Source organism: Delphinapterus leucas, chromosome 17, assembly GCF_059928025.1.
Source record: "Delphinapterus leucas isolate spDelLeu-1000000601 "Yukka" chromosome 17, BTC_Dleu_Yukka2, whole genome shotgun sequence".
NCBI lineage: Eukaryota > Metazoa > Chordata > Mammalia > Artiodactyla > Monodontidae > Delphinapterus > Delphinapterus leucas.
In genome coordinates, this window is record NC_143145.1 from 40,219,012 (window position 1) to 40,241,152 (window position 22,141).

General features: G+C 40.0%; 1 protein-coding gene across 6 annotated transcripts in view; it reads right to left on the reverse strand.

Annotated features, from left to right (window-relative positions):
* The window catches only part of CPQ (carboxypeptidase Q), a 475,775-nt gene that overhangs the window by 191,518 nt on the left and 262,116 nt on the right, over positions 1–22,141 (reverse strand). For 2 of the 6 annotated variants that reach the window (XM_089898875.1, XM_089898874.1), the window contains exon 6: positions 5,998–6,107. The exons of the other annotated variants lie outside the window; for them this stretch is intronic. In XM_089898875.1, the coding sequence (XP_089755001.1) occupies positions 5,998–6,107 (110 nt within the window). The remainder of the gene's footprint in view (positions 1–5,997; positions 6,108–22,141) is intronic. 6 annotated transcript variants of the gene reach the window in all.

Here is a 22,141-nt window from a genome sequence, read left to right on the forward strand (position 1 = left end):
AAAAAAAAGAAAAAACAGAGGCATGTGGCACTCTGATATTCTACAGACTCTTTCATGGTTCAACTTAGACAAGCTCATAGAGGTAGCATCACTCTTTCATTATAGAAAATGGAGGCTAAGATGCTTCCTACTTAAAGGAACTTTTTTAACCTTTTTTTCTGGGCCATTTAGATTTATAAGCTAAAAGATTCTTCTTGTCCCCTAATGGTTTCTAAAATCCCAGAAGCCTATGCAGCTTAGATTACTGTTTTTGAGGCTTGGTTGTCTATTGATCGTGGAAACTTTCTCAATTATTGAACCTTCTCTCATCATCTGAACATTCTCTACAGAAGTCAGTCTGCAAGATCAGCTGAAAGCCTCAGTCTATAAAATACTCTGCAGGCTCCAGCTCTGAGCCATGAGAAAAAACTAAACAACAGGCCAGGATTTACCTATTCAAATGAGTGTTGTCATTCTGAAAAGCACAGTCCCTGGGAGGCTATACAATAATTCCTTCTCTACCACCAGTTCCCATAAAGAGAAAGCCGAATTAGCATGGATTAGTATATCGATTTACTTCTGTCTAGCTTTTCCTTAATAGAAAGAAATTTAGTCTGAGAATGGGGGATTTTTAGTTACTTTAATTGTGATGATTAGGGAAGGAAGAAGGAAGGACGGAAGGAAGGGAGGGAGGAAAGAAGGAATGAATTAAAGAAGGAAGGAGAGGGGGAGAGGAAAGGACAGAGGAAGAGAGGGAAGCAAAATGGTGACTAGCACAAAAGAGAAGGTGAAGTAATGAACAGATTAGAAGGGAAGTGTATGGCAAAGAAGCTTTCAGAAAGGCAGAGGAAGAAAAGAGAAGGTAAACCCAGGTCAAGATGTGAACCCAGGCTTGTGTCATGTTGCTCAGGTTCACATGACAAAGTTGAGAGAAAATGTGTCCCCATGTTCTGATGTGCATGGGGCTTGATGTCATCATGGATGTTGCTAAGACGAGGTAAGCTCAGAAGTGGGAAGGAGGCTTTGGAAGTACTACCCAGCCATTAGAGCCTGTGTAATTTAAAGAAAAGTTACCTGAAATATTTCTACCTCAAACATTCAAGTTATTCATTGGCTCCTGCCTAACATGTCCCTGGACCACAGTGGTAAGGAGGAATCAGAATTAACCATCCCGTGTCCCAAGACTTAGCAGTGAACTCTGGGGTAGCTGCATGGCTTCCTATGATGTCAGCACTTGAAGACAACTTTAATTTTGACGCATAAATTATAGCTTAAACAAAAGACAGTCAAGTAATGTTACAGATACCCTGAAGAGAGGACTTTTCTTTTCTTTCTTTTTTTTTTTTTTTTTTTTGGCCTCGCCATGAAGCTTGTGGGATATTAACTCTCCAATCAGGGATCAAACCTGTGTCCCCTGCAGTAGAAGCACAGAGTCCTAACCACTGGACTGCCAGGGAATTCCCAGTAGAGGACTTTTCAACGATCTAGTTTTTAGCTTCAGGGCAGAGTGTCAAGGAGCCAAGCTTACTTTGAAAGGCTCCATGTCTGCATGAGCCACAGCCTTGCTGTCCAAGCGTAGTACTTCCTGGTCTTTAGTCCTCTCATCATACTTGACCTCACATTCTATCAGCGAGGTCACTGCAGTTAATAATCTCTGTGTTAAGACTCTAGGGAGAAGCCAAACTTCCATTGGTATATTTTGTTTTAGGAGGAAGATGTTGCAAATACTGAACATTTTATATTCTTGCATCCTTGTGCAGAAGAATACTATTTTGCCCATGAATCCTGATTTTATCTTATTTTCTTATTGGAGTTTACATGTCCTAGGAAAAACCCAGAATAGACATCTTAACTAGCATTCTAACTAATATAAATGCTATAAGATCCAGGGAAAAGTATATGTTAGAGATATTTACCCAAACTGAAAAACTCTCCCTTTCCATTTAAAATATAACAAATCGCAGCTTAATTCCAGTACTCACAGGCAAATAACACGTCTACGTGAAAAAGAGGAGTGACACTTTTAGTTTCTCAAGAACCAAAAGCCATTAAAAGCTAAAGAGCGGGTTAACCTTATGACGTTCGTGCATCACAACTCAAAAGGAATTGTCGGGAAGTGATTTCTTCCAAGTCCAAAGCTAACTTGAAGTATGGCCACACTTTGCACAGCACAGAAACGTTATCCTCTGCCCTCTTTACAGTGAACTTCAGGGGTAAGGAGTAGGAGCCCCTTGAATGGCATAATGTTTGGTAAAGGCAGACCTGCTAAACAGGAAGGAATAAAACTGGGCCCTAGCGTCCGAGGGCTCATGAGGAGCGCCTATCGAAAAAAGAACATAGTGAGAATACAAGGTAATTTTCAGAACTTAACAGAGGCCACAAAAGGATAATGAATAGTTTAGCTTTTCTCTCTCCAAAATGCAATTAATTAAAAAAAAAAGAACATCATGTTAAAAGAACATTCACTTTCTCCATAAATGGATATTGTGGCATTATTATAACATTGTGGGCCTAGATTTCTTAAGGTCAACACTTACGAGGTTATCTATGGTCCCCTAAGTATTTTGACTTCTCATGAGATTATATTCTCATCAGTTAAATGTTGGTTGTAGCCATGTGGTTTGAAGAGTTAATCATATACCTTGGGGAAAGAAAGGAAGAAAGGCAGGGAGGAAGAAAGGAAGGGAGGGAGGGAGGGGGGAAGATGGACTCTTTCTCCTGAATTGTCCTCTTTCTGAAGAAACAAAAATGCTAATAAAAACAAATATTTGGACTTCCCTGGTGGCGCAGTCGTTAAGAATCTGCCTGCCAATGCAGGGGACATGGGTTCGAGCCCTGGTCTGGGAAGATCCCACATGCTGCGGAGCAACTAAGCCCGTATGCCACAACTACTGAAGCCTGCATGCCCTAGAGCTCGCCATGAGCCACAACTACTGAGCCCATGCACCTCAACTACTGAAGCCCGCATGCTTAGAGCCCATGCTCCACAACAAGAGAAGCCACCGCAATGAAAAGCCCTCACATTGCAACGAAGAGTAGCCCCTGCCCGCGCAACTAGAGAAAGCCCACACGCAGCAACAAAGACCCAATGCAGCCAAAAATAAATAAATTAATAAATTTTTAAAAAAAGTATTTATTAATTTAACTTGTATTTATTAGCACAAACAGTATATTTAAATAGGCTATAAAATTAGAGCAAGATAAAGAGAAATAGAAGCATCAATATAAGTCACATATTTCTCACTAAATTCTTAATGTTAGCACTTGCTTAACTGGTACAATCTGGTACAATCATGTTCAACATTTCCATCAATACCTTAAAAACACGCTTAGGAATTTTAAGATGATAAGAATATAAGATGAGGGCTTCCCTGGTGGTGCAGTGGTTGAGAGTCCGCCTGCCGATGCAGGGGACACGGGTTCGTGCCCCGGTCCGGGAGGATCCCACGTGCCGCGGAGCGGCTGGGCCCGTGAGCCATGGCCGCTGAGCCTGCGCGTCTGGAGCCTGTGCTCCGCAACGGGAGAGGCCACAACAGTGAGAGGCCCGCATACCGCAAAGAAAAAAAAAAAAAAAAAAAAAAGAATATAAGATGAATCTTTAATATGTTGGGTCAAATCATCAAGATCCAAAAATATCCTGAAGCAGAAATGATAGTTTATAAGATAATTCAGCAAGATAAATATGAAGGTGCACACTGCACTTTGAGGTGGTGGGTTGATTGTGATTCATTTGGGGACAACCAGAAAATTCAGGTGGGCCTATTCATATTGAGCCAACAGTGTGTCTCAGCTATGAAAAAGGTTAACAAAGCTTTAGGGTTTGTTGATAAAAATATCGGATTCTGATTACGTGATGTAAAATACTCACACTTTATTCTAGTTAATCAAACCATTTTCCTCCTTTTTTCTCCACCTAGATACCTAAGCAGATCTGGAGAAAGGACTGTGGTCAGAGAAGAGCTGTCAGGATTTTATGTTTGAAGAGCAACTGAATATGTCGCCCTGAGGAAGAGAAGGCTTCAAAGGGCTAAACGCTTCATCTACAAGGAGAGCAAACTTGCCCACAAGGTAAAACCAGGCCAGTGAGCGGAGGGCATATGCAGATAGGTTTCAGCTCAGCAGAAGAAAAGATCTGAGTGTTCCAACAAGGGAATAGAATCCCCCAGAGGAGTAAGCTGCCAATGCTGGCAGTGTTCCAGCAGAAGCAGAAGGGACATCTGTCAGGCAAAGAATGGATACCTGGCCTGAGGTGAGAGTGGGAGTGGGGCACTGAGCTAGGTAGTCTCCAAAAGGCAGTGTAAACCCCAAGACTCTATGATTCTAAAAGGAAAAATGGGCTTATCTTGGCCATGATTCAGTGATGTAGTCCTATGATACTAATATATTTTTGTACTATAAATTTCTATTATCATGTTTTTTCTTTGACTGGATCGAAAACAAAAATTTTAAATTATATTACTAGTAACATTTATTATTAAGGAAATATGCCATACTAAAAAGAACTTCTTATGATTTAAAAATTTGCCTTCTTGCTGCATCGACTTCCCCTGGAACCTAGGGGCATATCATAATAATATGATCACCCTCAGTATCGTCATTTGCGGTGAGCTCCACTTCTTATGGCTTCCTTTAATAATCCGTGATGGACCATCATCTCTTCATTCGATTAAATTTTCTCCAAGTTATTTTCATTTTTTGCATCCATGGGTAGAAAATTCCATAAGTCTACCAACCCCACATGGTTATTTCCCTTTATCTGCCCTAAGATTACCTTCTCAAGTACATAATACATAAAAACCATGACTTTGTAGACATTTCTAAATGAGCTATTTTTTTTTCTTTGCAGGGTATAAAGATTGCTACACTCATTATAACAGTCTCATACCATTTTGATAGTTCCTTCTGAACTTTCTCCAATTCCACTGGATTTTGGAGATGTGGCAGTCAAACTTGTAACATACAGATGCCATAACTTTTTTTGTGTATTATAGAGAAACTGCAACAACCTTCCTGATAGTTCCCAGAATTTAGTCTCATTAATTGCCTAGAATTACACAAATTAAGAAACCTACTTGACCCCGGATTTCTTTTCAGGCTCCTACATTCATACTCTACTAGAGCAAGATTATGGTCAACACTCTGTTTTTATACACAGGGAAGTAAAGTGATCTGCCCAAGCAGCAGGGTCTGAAAATCAAACCCAGAGCTTCTGACCCAGAGCCAAGGGTTATTTCCATCATATCCCTCTGCCTGCTTCATAAGAAATAGTGCCTAGCCTACTTTTGAGGGCTTTTCTCTAATGCATCGCCTGTTACTTGACTGTGCTAAAAATTAATCTACTTTTTGCCTTAACACATAGTCTAATGAGTTTACTCAACAATTTACCCTGATCAGCTTGACATGGGTAAGTTCTTTAACCTCTCTAAACCTTGTTTCCCTAGCTGTAAAGTTGGAATAATAACACAGACCTTCAGAGTGTATTCTGAGAATTAAATGAGATGAAGTAACATGTTCATCACTGTCATGGTCCCTGGCACTGAGCAATGAACACCGTAAATGGTTGCCATTATTGATTACGCCGTAATTATTTTAAGATGACCTCAATCGCTGCAAACAATTCTCTCCAGGAAAGACTCAGTTGGGAAGCTGGAGTGCGTAAGTGCATTTCACACAGCCCACTGCAGCAGGTACAGGTTTAGTGCTGCCAGTTTGAATCAGAGGGAGTATCAATCACAAGCACATGGTATTTAGAAATACGACAAATATTCTAAAAATGTTGTTCGGTGAGCCTAATTTAAAACAGCATGAACTTACTCCATTTGAAAACATCCATATACCATGAAATAGCTAACTTACATTTTCATTTCAATAATAGGTTGCAAAGGGGAAAAAAAAAGTTAAGAGCTCAGGCAGTCACAAACATGCAGCCCTCTCTAAATAACTCTGCAGTTACTAGGTAACCAGGTAGCACCGGGTGAAAATGAATTCAGGTGTTTGAACTGATGCTGCCCCACGTACCAGAGGTGAGTTTTGTCCCGGCAGTGGCTAATGGAATGAACGATTCCACTGTCAATTGCATTTACAGAGCGGCAAGATGGGCTGCACAACAGCTCTCTCCTCAGGAGGGCCTAGAACATAGGGAGAGAGTCCAGAATACAGCCTTAGAGAAAAGCATCAAAAGTCTGGCATGTTTCATGTAGAAATGAGAGCTTACACTGGGAACAGAAAGCATATCCTGACATCACACTTGAGCATAATCTCTGTAGAGAAGGTATAAAAATCACCAAGAATGGGGAGTGGATGACAAAGGGCAGATATCAATTTTTCATGCTGTTGTAGACAAATTTAAGGGTAGCATTGTTTAAAGATCAAAGAAAGAACAAACTGGCTTGTCAAAGGAGCATTGTTTCATCTCTTTCAACTCCATACTTGAACAATTTATGAATTTTAATCTCCATATGTTTCCTCCAGTAAACTGCGATGAGATACAGCATGTTTCAACGTTGTCTTTGTTCCTCGTCTTGCAACAGAGTAGTTAAGATCATTGGCTCTAGAGGTAGAAGGGCGGGATTTGAAGTCTACCTTTCTCACTCACCAGGAACTTTCAGCAAGCTGCTTGGGCTCTTTGATCTCCCATTTCCACGTATCTAAAAATGAACATTAACGACTGTCCACAGCATTGATGTAACAGCAAGCATGAGGAAAGGGCTTAATGCATTGCCAGGCACCAAGTGCAGGCTCCATCCATCTAGTTTCCTAATCATTCATCTTAGCATTTAATTACATGTTTAACTGTTATCAAAATGTCCTGTTGAAATGGTGTCTGTTCTTAGTAAAAATGGCTCTCTCTGATGGTATTCTCAAGCAGCTGGGGGGCAAAGAATACTACCCTCCCCTGGTGGAAGGGGGCTGGGAAAGGGAAAGAGCGTGCACAGTCTGAAAATAAAAAGGCTCCCGTCCCTGATTTGATGCACTTCTACTGGGGAGAGGGAAGGAGGATGCCTTCCATCCCCATCCCTCAGCCAAGAAACACTATGCTCTCCTAGTGGCAGTCTGCATCCTTCACATGTATTTCTCACAGGGCTTGAAATATGGTAGAGAGTCAACAAATCAACAGTTGATTTGTTTCTATTTAGTAATAAAATGTGATTCAGAGTCAAGCTAGTTCAGTCCCTTACAGAGAAAGATACTAGTTTTTGTGATCAATACACAATTAAAACAAATTTCCAATTAATTACTTTGACATTTACAATTTAGTCACATAAACTCATTAAAGAAGTTTACTCTCAACTACGTATAATGGATAACGTTAACTCCCTTTCTCTCAATGATGAGTATAAACAGTGAGCACATTAAAAAAAGATTAAGCTTTAATGTGTTCTTCAAAGGTCAGAACCATACAGAGCTATGGACAAGAAATTAGGACTAGAAATAAAGTCATGCTTAAAAGTTAACTATGGGACTTCTGGTCAACATGGTATAGCAAATTCACATCTTCATGAGCCTCCTCTGTTCCAAACATGTGGCAATTAGAGATGAAATACAAAAAGAGAAAACCAAACGGTTGTAATTTGGCTCCAAAAACCAGATAAATATCTCTGTGGACTAGAAATGGATTAGAATCACAAGGCAGCGAGTGGGTCTGAAGCTAGGGGACCTGCAGGGCTCCAGATACAGAAGCCAGCCATGACTGCTTGGCATTCTGTCCCTGTAGGCAGACAGAATCTAAAATTGCTTCACTGGAAATAGGGACACCTAAGCCAGGCTAACTGTGTGGAAGCAAGCAAGAGGGTTGAGCTCGGGAGAGGAGGCTGAAAACAAAAGAAAGATGCCAAGAGGTAAAGCTTTATCAAACATTTGAGCCTGTGGAGGAGAAACGGACAAAGACATGAATCAGAACCAGGCACTGAATCAAGCCACCCGTGCTGGCTTTGTAACAGAATATGTGATCCTCGTTATTACTGCTAGCAAGGGTGGCTGATACAACATAATAAAACCTGGTTCTCCACTGGCAGTGTTGCAGGCCAGGTGAAAGCAATCATAAAACCTCTGAGAGAGAGAACTGAACCCAGAGGGAGAGAAAACAATACAAATAATAATACAAACTGAATTTTAAAACATCCTACTCAAAATAAGTCAGCAAACCCAAATTCCAAAACATATGATGGAATATAGTGCTAAAAATGTCAACAAAATCAGAAACTGAAATAAAACCTCCACTCCAGATTAATTTGTGGAAAGACTGTATCACAAGTTTTAAAAATTATACTTAGGGTGATCAAAGGATTAATTTTCTAGAAAAAGAAAAAATCACCAAAAGTGACTCAAGAAGAAATAGAAAACCTGGAAATATCAATAAATATTAAGAAATTCAATCAAGACTCAGAAAGGACTCCCCTTCTCACACACACGCAAACTAATCCACCAGACTCAATGGGTTTTACAGGTGAGTTTCACCCAATTAAAAGGAATAGAGCATCCTCAGACGTAGCCACCTCATTTATCAAGGTGTTACACTGATACCAAAAAAAAAAGACAGGGACAGTACAATAAAGTAAATTATAGACGAATCTTATTCATGAATAGGATGCAAAATTATTAAACGAATTATTAAACATGATGCAAAACATCCTCCAATTTTAATAGATAAAATTAGAAAACAAACAGACAATAAAGCTTTGGTCCAAAATGTGAAATATAAGTTAGTCATTCTCTATGAAAAAATAAAATCCATAATACTTCTGATTATACACATGGTGGGGTCTGTAGATTTGCTCACATAGACATGTCATCTGGAATGACCAACTCCAGGCTGTCGCCTGAAGATTAAAGAACTAAGTTGAGCAGAAAACGAGCACACTAATTCATTTACTCCTGCTTCGCTACCCACATCTAGACAGCCTAACAGCACGGTACCGGCACCACAGTTTACGTATTTTTATTTCAGATACACACGCTATTGTAGTATCCGTGAAACAGTCAACCACTGAAAATGAAAACAAAGCCAACAGTAAAACAGAAAGGTAGGACTGCGTTGCATTCTGTCTTCTGTGCCAGACAGGAGCCCTGAAGCACTGAGTGCCTGCCCTGCCCACAGGCTTCTCCTTAGGAAAGCAGCCTCAGGGATAGAGCTGTGAGGGCTCATGCCATGTGTCATGAGAAACCAGCTCTGCTTCAATGGTTACAAATAATTATCTCAAAATCATCTCCTGAGTCAAAGTAACATAGGTAATCAGGCGTGAGAGAAGCTTACCTTTGACCTGGACTGGCTCAAAAACCTACTCAAGAGGGGTGAGTTGCATTGGATGGCAATAAATGAGGGGGACACAGAGAGAGGACAGGGGAGGGAGGGCTCTCCTGCACCCTCTGGTTAAGCCTGTTCTATAGTACAGTCTTAAAAGTATAGGGACCATTAATTACTGCAAAGCTAAAAAGGAAATTACATACCTGCCTTCCATATGTCCTTGTATATGTGCAGTAAATCATTACACCCCAGGTTAATCTGGGCATATTCCATCCCTTCTGAGTTCCCCCAATTATCTATCGATCTATCTATCTAAATATATTTAGAAAATGCTATACAGTCTAGAGAAACCTGCTTAGCTTTACCCATTTCCAAAATGTTTTATCCATGCATTCAGCAAGCATCTATCAATCCACTGCTAGACAACATACTATGTATGTGGTGAGGATAGAGCAATGAACTTGACAGATAAGGCCTCTGTCCTTCTGAACTTACATTCTAGCTGAAGGACAGGTGATGACCAAGTGAACAAAGATAACCCCAGACAGTGACATATGCTGTGAAAAAATAAAATCGAATGATGTGTGAAAGAATGGTGAGGGGCTCATTGGCTAGAAAAATACCTCTCCAAGAAAGTAGAGTTTGACTGAAACCTGAATGGTAAGAGCTGGCTCCGTGAAGATCTGGGAAAGAAAACTCCAGCCAAAGGGAACAGCTGATGCAAAGACCTGGGGGTTGGAATGAGTTTGAGTGGTTAAGTCTTTCTTCACAACAACCTGTGAGCATTCAGCAGAACAGCGAATCAGGGGACCACATTTAGGAAATACTTGAAGTACCAGAAATACTGGTTTAATCTGAATTTAGGAATTATGAATGGGCATGCTGATTTAGGAAACTAAAGAAATTACTTAAATGCTCATAAACAAATCCATCTGGAAATGATAATAATTCCCTTTCAAGTAGGGAAATGCAACATATTAGATCTAGAAGTCCCAGGAAAGATTTGATATAGCAAACTAAAATGAGATTTTCTAGAATTATTTTTCTAATCATAGACAGTCATCAAATAATTTTGTTTTGGAAATGAAAGTAATGCAAATGTCTAACTGTCACAGAAGTCCTGTGGAAGGGAACAAAGAGGGAAGGATCATTTCTGGGGAAAAAATCTATCTATCAGGGAAAACTGGGGGAGGAATGGGCACTGAAGATGGAATCAAATGGAAGAGGAGTTGGATAAACAGAAGATCTAAGCAGACGTAGACCGTTTCACAGTCAATTGGAAAGCCAACATCACTGAAAGCAGCCCTAATGGGAAGGGGCTGTGGCACTGGTGGCATCAACCGGGCAGCAGCAGCGCATGAAATGAGCAGCCACCACTCAAGGCAAGTCACCTGGAAGCCACTTGGGCTGATTGCAATTCACAGTGTCACAAGTGATGGACAGACAGCAAACTCAGGGGAATCTGAGAGCAAACTAATAGTGTGGAGAACCTCGTCAAGAAGAGGACACAGTTAAGAACACATGGAAAGCAGTTAAGGAAGAATTCACACAGTGCAAACAGGATGAAATGGGGACAAGTGAACAAGTGAAAGAGCAGGGTTGTGTTTTGTGTTTTATGGAATATCGCACCATTACAGCAGCTTACCTTTCAGAAACGTGAGTTCCTCCAATTTCAAACCTAACTTGGAAAGGGTGCTAAATTGGATTTAAGTGCAAAAAATAACCATGCTGCTGGGGACTCTTTCATCTTGAGAAAAAAACATGCTCAATCATATCATTTATGGAATGCAGTGTTCCAATTAAATCAATTTCCTGGTTAGATAGGATTAGATTTTTAAAATATAGTTGTCAATCTTTCTTAAACATATCAGCTAAGATCAGTGGAACAGAACAGACAGTCCTGAAGCAGATCTGTGTATGTCTACAAAATAATTAAATATATTGGAGAGGCCAAGTCTGTGGCTCAGAAGCCAGGTACCTGGGGGCGAGGCCTCCTCCCTCTCACCTGAGCAAGGTTGGGCTGGGCCTGGGCACTTGCGGGTCTCAGATTCCACACCAGGAACCGTTTGAGCCAGCCTAGGGCTGCCTTTGGAGTCACAGCTGCTTCTGTATTCTCTCCCGAGAGCCATTGGCAAGAGAGACCTTCAAGATGGTGGAAGAGTAAGACATGGAGATCACCTTCCTCCCCACAAATACATCAGAAATACATCTACATGTGGAACAACTACTACAGAGCACCTACTGAATGCTGGCAGAAGACCTCAGACTTCCCAAAAGGCGAGAAACTCCCCACGTACCTAGGTAGGGCAAACGAAAAAAAGAAAAAACAGAGACAAAAGAATAAGGATGGGACCTGCCCCTCTGGGAGGGAGCTGTGAAGGAGGAAAGGTTTCCACATACTAGGAAGCCCCTTCACTGGCAGAGATGAGGGGTGGCGGGGTGGGGGGAAGCTTCGGAACCACAGAGGAGAGCGCAGCAATAGGGGTGCAGAGGGCAAACAGGAGAGACGCCCACACAGAGGATCGGTGCTGACCAGCACTCACCAGCCAGGGCGGGTGAGGGCTGGGAGCTGAGGCTCGGGCTTCAGAGGTCAGATCCCAGGGAGAGGACTGGGGTTGGCTGCATGAACACAGGCTGAAGGGGGCTAGTGCACCACAGCTAGCTGGGAGGGAGTCCAGGAAAAAGTCTGGACCTGCCTAAGAGGCAAGAGACCATTGTTTGGGGGTGTGCGAGAAGAGGGGATTGGGATCACCGCCTAAATGAGCTCTAGAGACGGGCACAAGCAGCAGCTATCACCGCGGACCCCAGAGACGGGAATGAGATGCTAAGGCTGCTGCTGCAGCCACCACGAAGCCCGTGTGCAAGCACAGGTCACTATCCACACCTCCCCTGCTGGGAGCCTGTGCAGTCCGCCACAGCCAGGGTCCCGTGATCCAGGGACAACTTCCTCAAGAGAACACATGGCGCGCCTCAGGTTGGTGCAACGTCACACTGGCCTCTGCCACCGCAGGCTAGCCCCTCATTCCATATCCCTCCCTCTCCCTGGCCTGAGTGAGCCAGAGCCCCCGAATCAGCGGCTCCTTTAACCCCGTCCTGAGTAAAGAACAGATGCCCTCAGGCGACCTAAACGCAGAGGCGGGGACAAATCCAAAGCTGAGCCCCAGGAGCTGTGCGAACAAAGAAGAGAAAGGGAAATCTCTCCCTCAGGAGCAGCAGATTAACCTCCACAAACAAGCTGATGTACCTGCATCTGTGGAATACCTGAATAGACAACGAATCATCCCAAAATTGAGGTGGTGGACTTTGGGAGCAACGATATATATATATTTTTTTCCTTTTTCTCTTTTTGCGAGTGTGTATGTGTATGCTTCTTTGTGTGATTTTTTCTGTATAGTTTTGCTTTTACCATTTGTCCTAGAGCTCTGTGTGTCTTTTTTTTTTTTTAACTATAGTTTTTAGCCCTCGTTATCATTGGTGGATTTGTTTTTTGGTGTGGTTCCTCTCTTCTTTCTTTCTTCTTTTTTTCTTTTTTTATTACTTTAAATTAAAAAAAATTATAATTTTAATTTTAATAACTTTATTTTATTTTTTTCTTTCTCTCTTTCTTTCTTTTTTCTCCCTTTTGTTCTGAGCCATGTGGTTGACAGGGTCTTGGTGCTCTGGCCGGGTGTCAGACCTGTGCCTCTGATGGGGGAGAGCCACTCGGAGTTCAGGACAGTGGTCCACCACAGACCTCCCAGCTCCATGTAATATTAAACGGCAAAAGCTCTCCCAGAGATCTCCATCTGAACGCTAAGACCCAGCTCCACTCAACGAGCAGCAAGCTACAGTGCTGGACACCCTATGGCAAACAACTAGCAAGACAGGAACACAACCCCACCCACTAGCTGAGAGGCTGCCTAAAATCATAATAAGGTCACAGACACCCCAAAACACACCACTGGACACGGTCCTACCCACCAGAAAGACAATATCCAGCCTCCTCCTCCAGAACACAGGTACCAGTCCCCTCTACCAGAAAGCCTACACAACCCATTGAACCAACTTCACCCATGGGGGTAGACACCAAAAACAACAGGAACTACGAACCTGCAACCTGCAAGAAGGAGACCCCAAAACACAGCAAGTTAAGCAAAATGAGAAGACAGACAAACACGCAGCAGATGAAGGAGCAAGGTAAAAACCCACCAGACCAAACAAATGAAGAGGAAATAGGCAGTCTACCTGAAAAAGAATTCAGAATAATGATAGTAAAGATGATCCAAACCTGGGAAATAGAATGGAGAAAATAAAAGAAACGTTTAACAAGGACCTAGAAGAACTAAAGAGCAAACAAACAATGATGAACAACACAATAAATGAAATGAAAAATTCTGTAGAAGGAATCAATAACAGAAAACTGAGGCAGAAGAACAGATAAATGACCTGGAAGATAAAATAGTAGAAATAACTACTGCAGAGGAGAATAAAGAAAAAAGAATGAAAAGAATTGAGGACAGTCCCAGAGACCTCTGGGACAACAATAAATGCACCAACATTCGAATTACAGGGGTCCCAGAAGAAGAAGAGAAAAAGAAAGGGAATGAGAAAATATTTGAAGAGATTATAGTTGAAACCTTCTAAAATTGGGAAAGGAAATAATTAATCAATTGCAGGAAGCATAGAGAACCCCATACAGGATAAATCCAAGGAGAAACAAGCCAAGACACATAATAATCAAACTACCAAAAATTAAATACAAAGAAAAAATATTAAAAGCAGCAAGGGAAAAGCAACAAATAACATACAAGGGAATTCCCATAAAGTTAACAGCTGATCTTTCAGCAGAAACTCTGCAAGCCAGAAGGGAGTGGCAGGACCTACTTAGAGTGATGAAAGGGAAAGACCTACAACCAAGGTTAATCTATCCAGCAAGGATCTCATTCAGATTCGACAGAGAAATTAAAATCTTTACAGACAAGCAAAAGCTAAGAGAATTCAGCCTCACCACACCACCTTTACAACAAATGCTAAAGGAACTTCTCTAGCCAGCAAACACAAGACAAGGAAAAGAGCTACAAAACCAAACCCAAAACAATTAAGAAAATGGTAATAGGAACATACATACTGATATTACCTTAAATGTAAATGGATTAAATACTGCAAACAAAAGACACAGACTGGCTGAATAGATACAGAAACAAGACCCATATATATGCTGTCTACAAGAGACCTACTTCATACCTAGGGACACATACAGACTGAAAGTGAGGGGATGCAAAAAGATACTCCATGCAAATGGAAGTCAAAGAAAGCTGGAGTAGCAATTCTCATATCTGACAAAATAGGCCTTAAAATAAAGACTATTACAAGAGACAAAGAAGGACACTACATAATGATCAAGAGATCAGTCCAAGAAGGAGATATAACAATTGTAAATATTAATGCACCCAACACAGGAGCACCTGAATACATAAGGCAAATGCTAAAAGCCATAAAAGGGGAAATCGACACTAACACAATCATAGTAAAGACTTTAACACCCCACTTTCACCAATGGACAGATCACCCAAAATGAAAATCAACTAGGAAACACAAGCTTTAAATGACACATTAAACAAGATGGACTTCATTGATATTTATAGGACATTCCATCCAAAAACAACAGAATACACTTTCTTCTCAAGTGCTCATGGAACATTCTCTAGGATAGATCATATCTTGGGTCACAAATCAAGACTTGGTAAATTTAAGAAAATTGAAATCGTATCAAGTATCTTTTCTGACCACAATGCTATGAGACTAGATATGAATTACAGGAAAAAATTTGTTAAAAATACAAATACACAGAAGGTAAACAATACACTACTAAATAACCAAGAGATCACTGGAGCAATCAAAGACGAAGTCAAAAAATAACTAGAAACAAATGACAATGAAAACACGACGACTCAAAACCTATGGGATGCAGCAAAAGCAGTTCTAAGAGGGAAATTTATAGCAATACAATCCTACCTCAGGAAACAAACATCTCAAATAAACAACCTGACCTTACACCTAAAGCAATTAGAGAAAGAAGAACAAAAAAACCCCAATGTCAGCAGAAAGAAATAAATCATAAAGATTAAGAAATAAATGAAAGGGAAATGAAGGAAACAATAGAAAACATCAATAGAACTAAAAGCTGCTTCTATGAGAAGATAAAAAAAATTGATAAACCATTAGCCAGACTCATCAGGAAAAAAAGGGAGAAGACTCAAATCAATAGAATTAGAAATGAAAAAGGAGAAATAACAGCTGACACTGAAGAAATACAAAGGATCGTGAGAGATTACTACAAGAAACTATATGCCAATAAAATGGACAACCTGGAAGAAATGGACACATTTTTAGAGATGCACAATCTTCCGAGACTGAACCAGGAAGAAATAAAAAACATAAACAGACCAATCACAAGCACTGATGTTGAGACTGTGATTTAAAATCTTCCAACAAACAAAAGCCCAGAACCAGATGGCTTCACAGACGAATTCTATCAAACATTTAGAGAAGAGCTAACACTTATCCTTCTCAAACTCTTCCAAAATATACCAGAGGGAGGAACACTCCCAAACTCATTCTACGAGGCCACCATCACCCTGATACCAAAACCAGACAAAGATGTCACAAAGAAAGAAAAGTACAGGCCAATATCACTGATGAACATGGGTGCAAAAATCCTCAACAAAATACTAGCAAACAGAATCCAACAGCACATTAAAAGGATCATACACCATGATCAAGTGCAATTTATCCCAGGAATGCAAGGATTCTCCAACATACGCAAATCAATCAATGTGATACACCATGTTAACAAACTGAAGGATAAAAACTATATGATCATCTCAATAGATGCAGAAAAAGCTTTCGACAAAATTCAACACCCAATTATGATAAAAACCCTCCAGAAAGTAGGCATGAGGGAACTTACCTCAACATAATAAGGGCCATATATGACAAATCCACAGCCAACATCATTCTCAGTGGTGTAAAACTGAAAACATTTCCACTAAGATCAGGAACAAGACAAGGTTGCCCACTCTCACCACTCTTATTCAACATAGTTTTGGAAGTCCTAGCCACGGCAATCAGAGAAGAAAAAGAAATAAAAGGAATCCAAATTGGAAAAGAAGAAGTTAAGATGTCACTGTTTGCAGATGACATGATACTATATATAGAGAATCCTAAAGACTCTACCAGAAAACTACTAGCGCTAACCAAAGATTGGTAAAGTAGCAGGATACAAAATTAATGCACAGAGACCTCTTGCATTCCTACACAATAATGATGAAAAATCTGAAAGAGGAAATTAAGGAAACACTTCCATTTACCATTGCAACTAAAAGAATAATATACCTAGGAATAAACCTACCTCAGGAGACAAAAGACCTGTATGTAGAAAACTGTAAGATACTGATGAAAGAAATTAAAGATGATACAAACAGATGGAGAGATATACCATGTTCTTGGATTGGAAGAATCAACATTGAGAAAATGACTATACTACCCAAAGCAATCTACAGATTCAATGAAATCCCTATCAAACTACCAATGGCATTTTTCACAGAACTAGAACCAAAAATTTCACAATTTGTATGGAAAGACAAAAGACCCTGAATAGCCAAAGCAATACTGAGAAAGAAAAACGGAGCTGGAGGAATCAGGCTCCTGGACTTCAGACTATACTACAAAGCTACAGTAATCAAGACAGTATGGTACTCGTGCAAAAACAGAAATATAGATCAATGGAACGGGAAAGAAAGCCCAGAGATAAACCCATGCATATGTGGTCACTTATTTTTGATAAAGGAGGCAAGAATATACAGTGGAGAAAAGACAGCCTCTTCAATAAGTGGTGCTGGGAAAACTGGACAGCTACATGTAAAACAATGAAATTAGAACACTCCCTAACACTATAAACAAAAATAAGCTCAAAATGGATTAAAGACCTAAATGTTAAGTCCAGACACAATACAACTCTTAGAGGAAAACACAGGCAGAACACTCTGTGACATAAATCACAGCAAGATCCTTTATGACCCATCTCCTAGAGAAATGGAAATAAAAATAAACAAATGGGACCTAATGAAACCTAAAAGCTTTTGCACAGCAAAGAAACCATAAACAAGATGAAAATACAACCCTCAGAATAGGAGAAAATATTTGCAAATGAAGCAACTGACAAAGGGTTAATCTCCAAAATTTACAAGCAGCTCATGCAGCTCAATATCAAAAAAACAAACCACCCTATCCAAAAATGGGCAGAAGACCTAAATAGACATTTCTCCAAAGAAGATATACAGATTGCCAACAAACAGATGAAGGAATGCTCAACATCCCTAATTATTAGAGAATTGCAAATCAAAACTACAATGAGTTTGATCACTATCACCTCACACCAGTCAGAATGGCCATCATCAAAAAATGTACAAACAATAAATGCTGGAAAGGGTGTGGAGAAAAGGGAACCCTCTTGCACTGTTGGTAGGAATGTAAACTGATATAGCCACTATGGAGAACAGCATGGAGGCTACTTAAAAAACTGAAAATAGAACTACCGTACGACCCAGCAATCTCACTACTGGGCATATACCCTCAGAAAACCATAATTCAAAAAGAGTCATGTACCACAGTGTTCAATGCAGCACTATTTACAATAGCCAGGACATGGAAGCAACCTAAGTGTCCATCAACAGATGAATGGATAAAGATGTGGCACATATATACAATGGAATATTACTCAGCCATAAAAAGAAACGAAATTGAGTTATTTGTAGTGAGGTGGATGAGTCTGTCATGCAGAGTGAAATAAGTCAGAAAGAAAAACAAATACTGTATGCTAACACATATATATGGAATCTAAAAAAAAAAAAAAAAAGGTTATGATGAACCTAGGAACAGGACAGGAATAAAGACACAGATATAGAGAATGGACTTGAGGACACGGGGAGGGGGAAGGGTAAGCTGGGACGAAGTGAGAGAGCGGCATGGACATATATACACTACCAAATGTAAAATAGATAGCTAGTGGGAAGCAGCCGCATAGCACAGGGAGATCAGCTCGGTGCTTTGTGACCACCTAGAGGGGTGGGATCGGCAGGGTGGGAGGGAGACGCAAGAGGGAGAAGATATGGAGATATATGTTTATGTATAGTTGACTCACTTTGTTAGAAAGCAGAAACTGACACACCATTGTAAATCAATTATACTCTAATAAATATGTTAAAAATAATTAAGTATATTACAGAAAATGCTTCACAACACCAACATACTATGTGCATTATGAAATATCCACAACAATAGAAATTTGAAATGAGATAAACCTAAGTTTTATATTTTTTCCCAACATCCTCAAGGACCTCCTTGTACCCACTTTGGAGACTTCTTTGCTCTCTGCCCACAATGACCTCTGCTGAACTGCAACCATGACCACCAGGAGGGCAGGGCCCATGGATACCTTGCTCATCCTATAATCCCCATTACCTTAGAGTACTCATTGAGTATTAGTTCTCCCTTGAGCCCTTTCCTTCCTGGGGGGCTGACACTAGACATAGGTGATACTAGTTTCTCTGTTATCTTTAAGCAGTCTAATTCTATAACTTCTGGGGGGCACTAAAGAGAACTTCTCCACCCAGTGACAGAATGACAAGCACTGGAATGTAAAGTGAGTCCCTTAGCCTAAGGCTACTGATGAAAGAGAAGGAGAATTTTTATACCCTCTAGGAAATGCAATCCATTAAACCGTTAAAAAGAGGGATTTGAGGTATTTCCCCACTATCCAATGGCACTGGAAGAATTTTTAAAGTTGAAGAGTAAATACGGGAACACTGTAACCTTTCAGAAGTACAACTGTTTAAAAAGAGCATACTGGGAAGCTGCTCAAATATTCTAAAACAATGAGCAGCTTGACATTTTTCAAACAAATATTTTAAAACTCAGGTCCACACGTGCACTGGAAATTAATGTCATTTGTTCAACAATAATAGACTTAGTTCACATCCACTCTTGTACGTTGGATTATATTTGCTGATTTCATTAAACCTTCAAAAGGTTACAGCAGTTGACATATGAAAAACTCCACACCTCTAGAAGAAGGAATTTTGTCCCAGTCCTCTTTTTACAAAACCTCTCTTCAGAAAGAAATGATAAAGCATAGGACTCTGTTCCTCACTATCCCTGATTATATATTCAAACTTCTTTATCTACAGATATACTAACAAGGAAACAGAAACAGGTGGTCATGAACAAACTTGGGACTGAGAACAAGGCCAGTACCATGGGGAACTCCAAGAACTGCCTGAAGGGACATTGTAGGGAGGCCCAGAGACCGGGGCTCCTCAAGCAAGGGTCACAGGATGCAAAACTGGGCATGAATGAGCCCACCTCAGCACTCAACTGGTGGGACCAGGGGGCATTTTAATCATAGACAGGACTCCAGAATTCAGTACTTAGCAATGTCAATTGTCTTCCTATCTCTTCTTTCCAGAACACTAAACAAAAACACACAAACAAACAAACAAAAATCCTCCAAAGGGATTTCAGCAGGACCAACAGAAGGGCTGTGTAACTACAGAGAGAATGAAGTCAGCCCTTAAATATGCTTTATAGAGCTACTTGAATTGGAAAAAACTTCTTGACCATGCCAGAAACATATGATCAATGTGGGTTAAATTAGGGTTTCCATAATCATGACAGTAATTTCTGCAATAAGATCTTTAACAGCTACTAATGTACAAAACTCTCCAGCCTAAAAGGCTTAGTGACACAAATAACTATTACACTGTCAAATCCTGAGTAACAATAAAAGTCCTGGAATTAACCCCAATATGCATTAAAGGCTGCAGTTACTGTATCTGTGGCCTAGATACATTTCTGAAAAACTTCAAAAAAAAAAGTCTACAACACGTCTCACTAGTGGTTGTGCTGTAGCGCTATAATGTCCTTTATGTATTTATTTCCTTTTTCTTTTGAAAATGAAGGCTTCTTCAGATTCCTAGTTTCCTTAACAGTTTCATTTTAACTTACACAAACCAAGAGGACCAGACTGCTATTCTCCAGTTGTACAAGTTCCTTAACTTTCTTGTGCCTTGGTTTCTTATCTATAAAAGCAGAATAATAATAACACAAAGTATTGGTTATTATGAGGATTATCTGAATATATGCAAATCATTTAGGACAAAGCCTGGTCCATGGTAGTCAATTATCAATTATTTGTATTACTTTTATTACTTGAGTGGTTTATATAGATTTATGAAAATAGGTCCAACCATGATATGGGGCAAACTTTCAAATTTTTGATAATTTACTTCCAGGTCATTCAGCTCTCCCATTTAAAATTCCAGCCTATGAGTATCTCTTATTCTACACTGGAGTAGTAGAGGGCTTTCCAAAGGAACAGAATTTGGGTAGGTCTGGAAGGCTAGCGGCTTTCAATTGAAGACCCCAGCTTTCAATCATTCAAACCACAGGACAGTACATGGGTCTGGTAGGAGAGTTCCAGAAAGCAGATCTCCCATAAGTAATACATTTAATGCCCTCTGAGATAGAGTTCAACCATGTTAGATAAAAGCACATCACAGGGATTCCTGGTCCCAGCTACAAGTGATGACATTAAAAGGGTCATATTCAAAGTTACTTCCTGAATCAGAGAAAGAGCAAAAGGGAAGAGATGATAAGAGGCACTAGGTTGGTATTTCTCTAAGTGTGGTCCTCAGAATACCAGCATCAGAATCATCTATAACATCTGTAAAAATGCAGATCCCTGGGTCCCATCCCGGACCTACTGAATCTGAATCTAAGCATGGGTCCGAGGAATCTACATTTTTATTAATCACCCGGATGATTCCTGTGCATGCTAAATTTTTAAGAACCAGTCCAAGAAATTTGACTCAGGTTGTGGGACTGAGCTATAAATCTGTGCTGCTGGTGAGGGATCTTCTGTGTCAACTAGAGGAACTGTGGATTGGTTGAGCTCTGGCTTACCTCTCTTATACCCCAAGGGTCCCTTTGATTTGCTTCATCCCTGTACTTATCCCAGCCTCAAACTGAGAACCCAGCTCTACAAATCGTACTGGGACCAAAAGAGGGAAATGGGCAGATCTTGCCATCCTGAGAACTTGGTTCCAACACTGACTTTGTAGTATTCCTTCCTTAATGTGGCTTCTGGCAAGATTATCAAATTTCCATTGAAAAAACAACCATATAAGTTCAGGGTAAGACAGTAAGGCTTGAAAAAAAAACAAAGAAAGAAAGAAAAAAAACCACTCAGCTCCTCCCTAATAGGGATGAAAGAAGAAAATGGAATATAGAAAATGTACCAAATAAAAAATAAAAGAAAAAGAGAGAGAGAGAAAAAAAGAAAATGTACCAAATAATTGCTTTTTGTGGTTTACTTGTGAAATCAAGTTAGGCAGTCTTTTGAAAGACAATGCTGTATAAGGTTCTGCTAACAAGAGTAACCAAATTGTTTCTCTAAATTATAAATCAGTATATATATATATATATATATATATATATATATATATATACTCCTATGCTATTTAGACATTGCAAAATAAGTTATCTTCTCTAGAGAAAAGGAAAAGGGGAAAGGATAAGGATAATAAAGCATTCTAGCACATATATCAACATTAAAGAAATTCAGTATTTCAATAGTAGCTTGAATGGCCAAACATCTTCCTTTTTAAGTGTTAGCTGCCTTATTCTCTCTTTTTATCAGTTCGGTTTTCTTGCATTTGTATTTTTTTTAATTAAAATTGTTACATTTGATCCATAGGAATGAGAAGAGGACATCCGATGCACAATACACATATACATGTGAAACTGTGCTTGCTCCACTACTGTGAGGGCACAGAAGGGTACTGTACACTTTCACTCCAGTAGTTTTAGAATCATGGATCT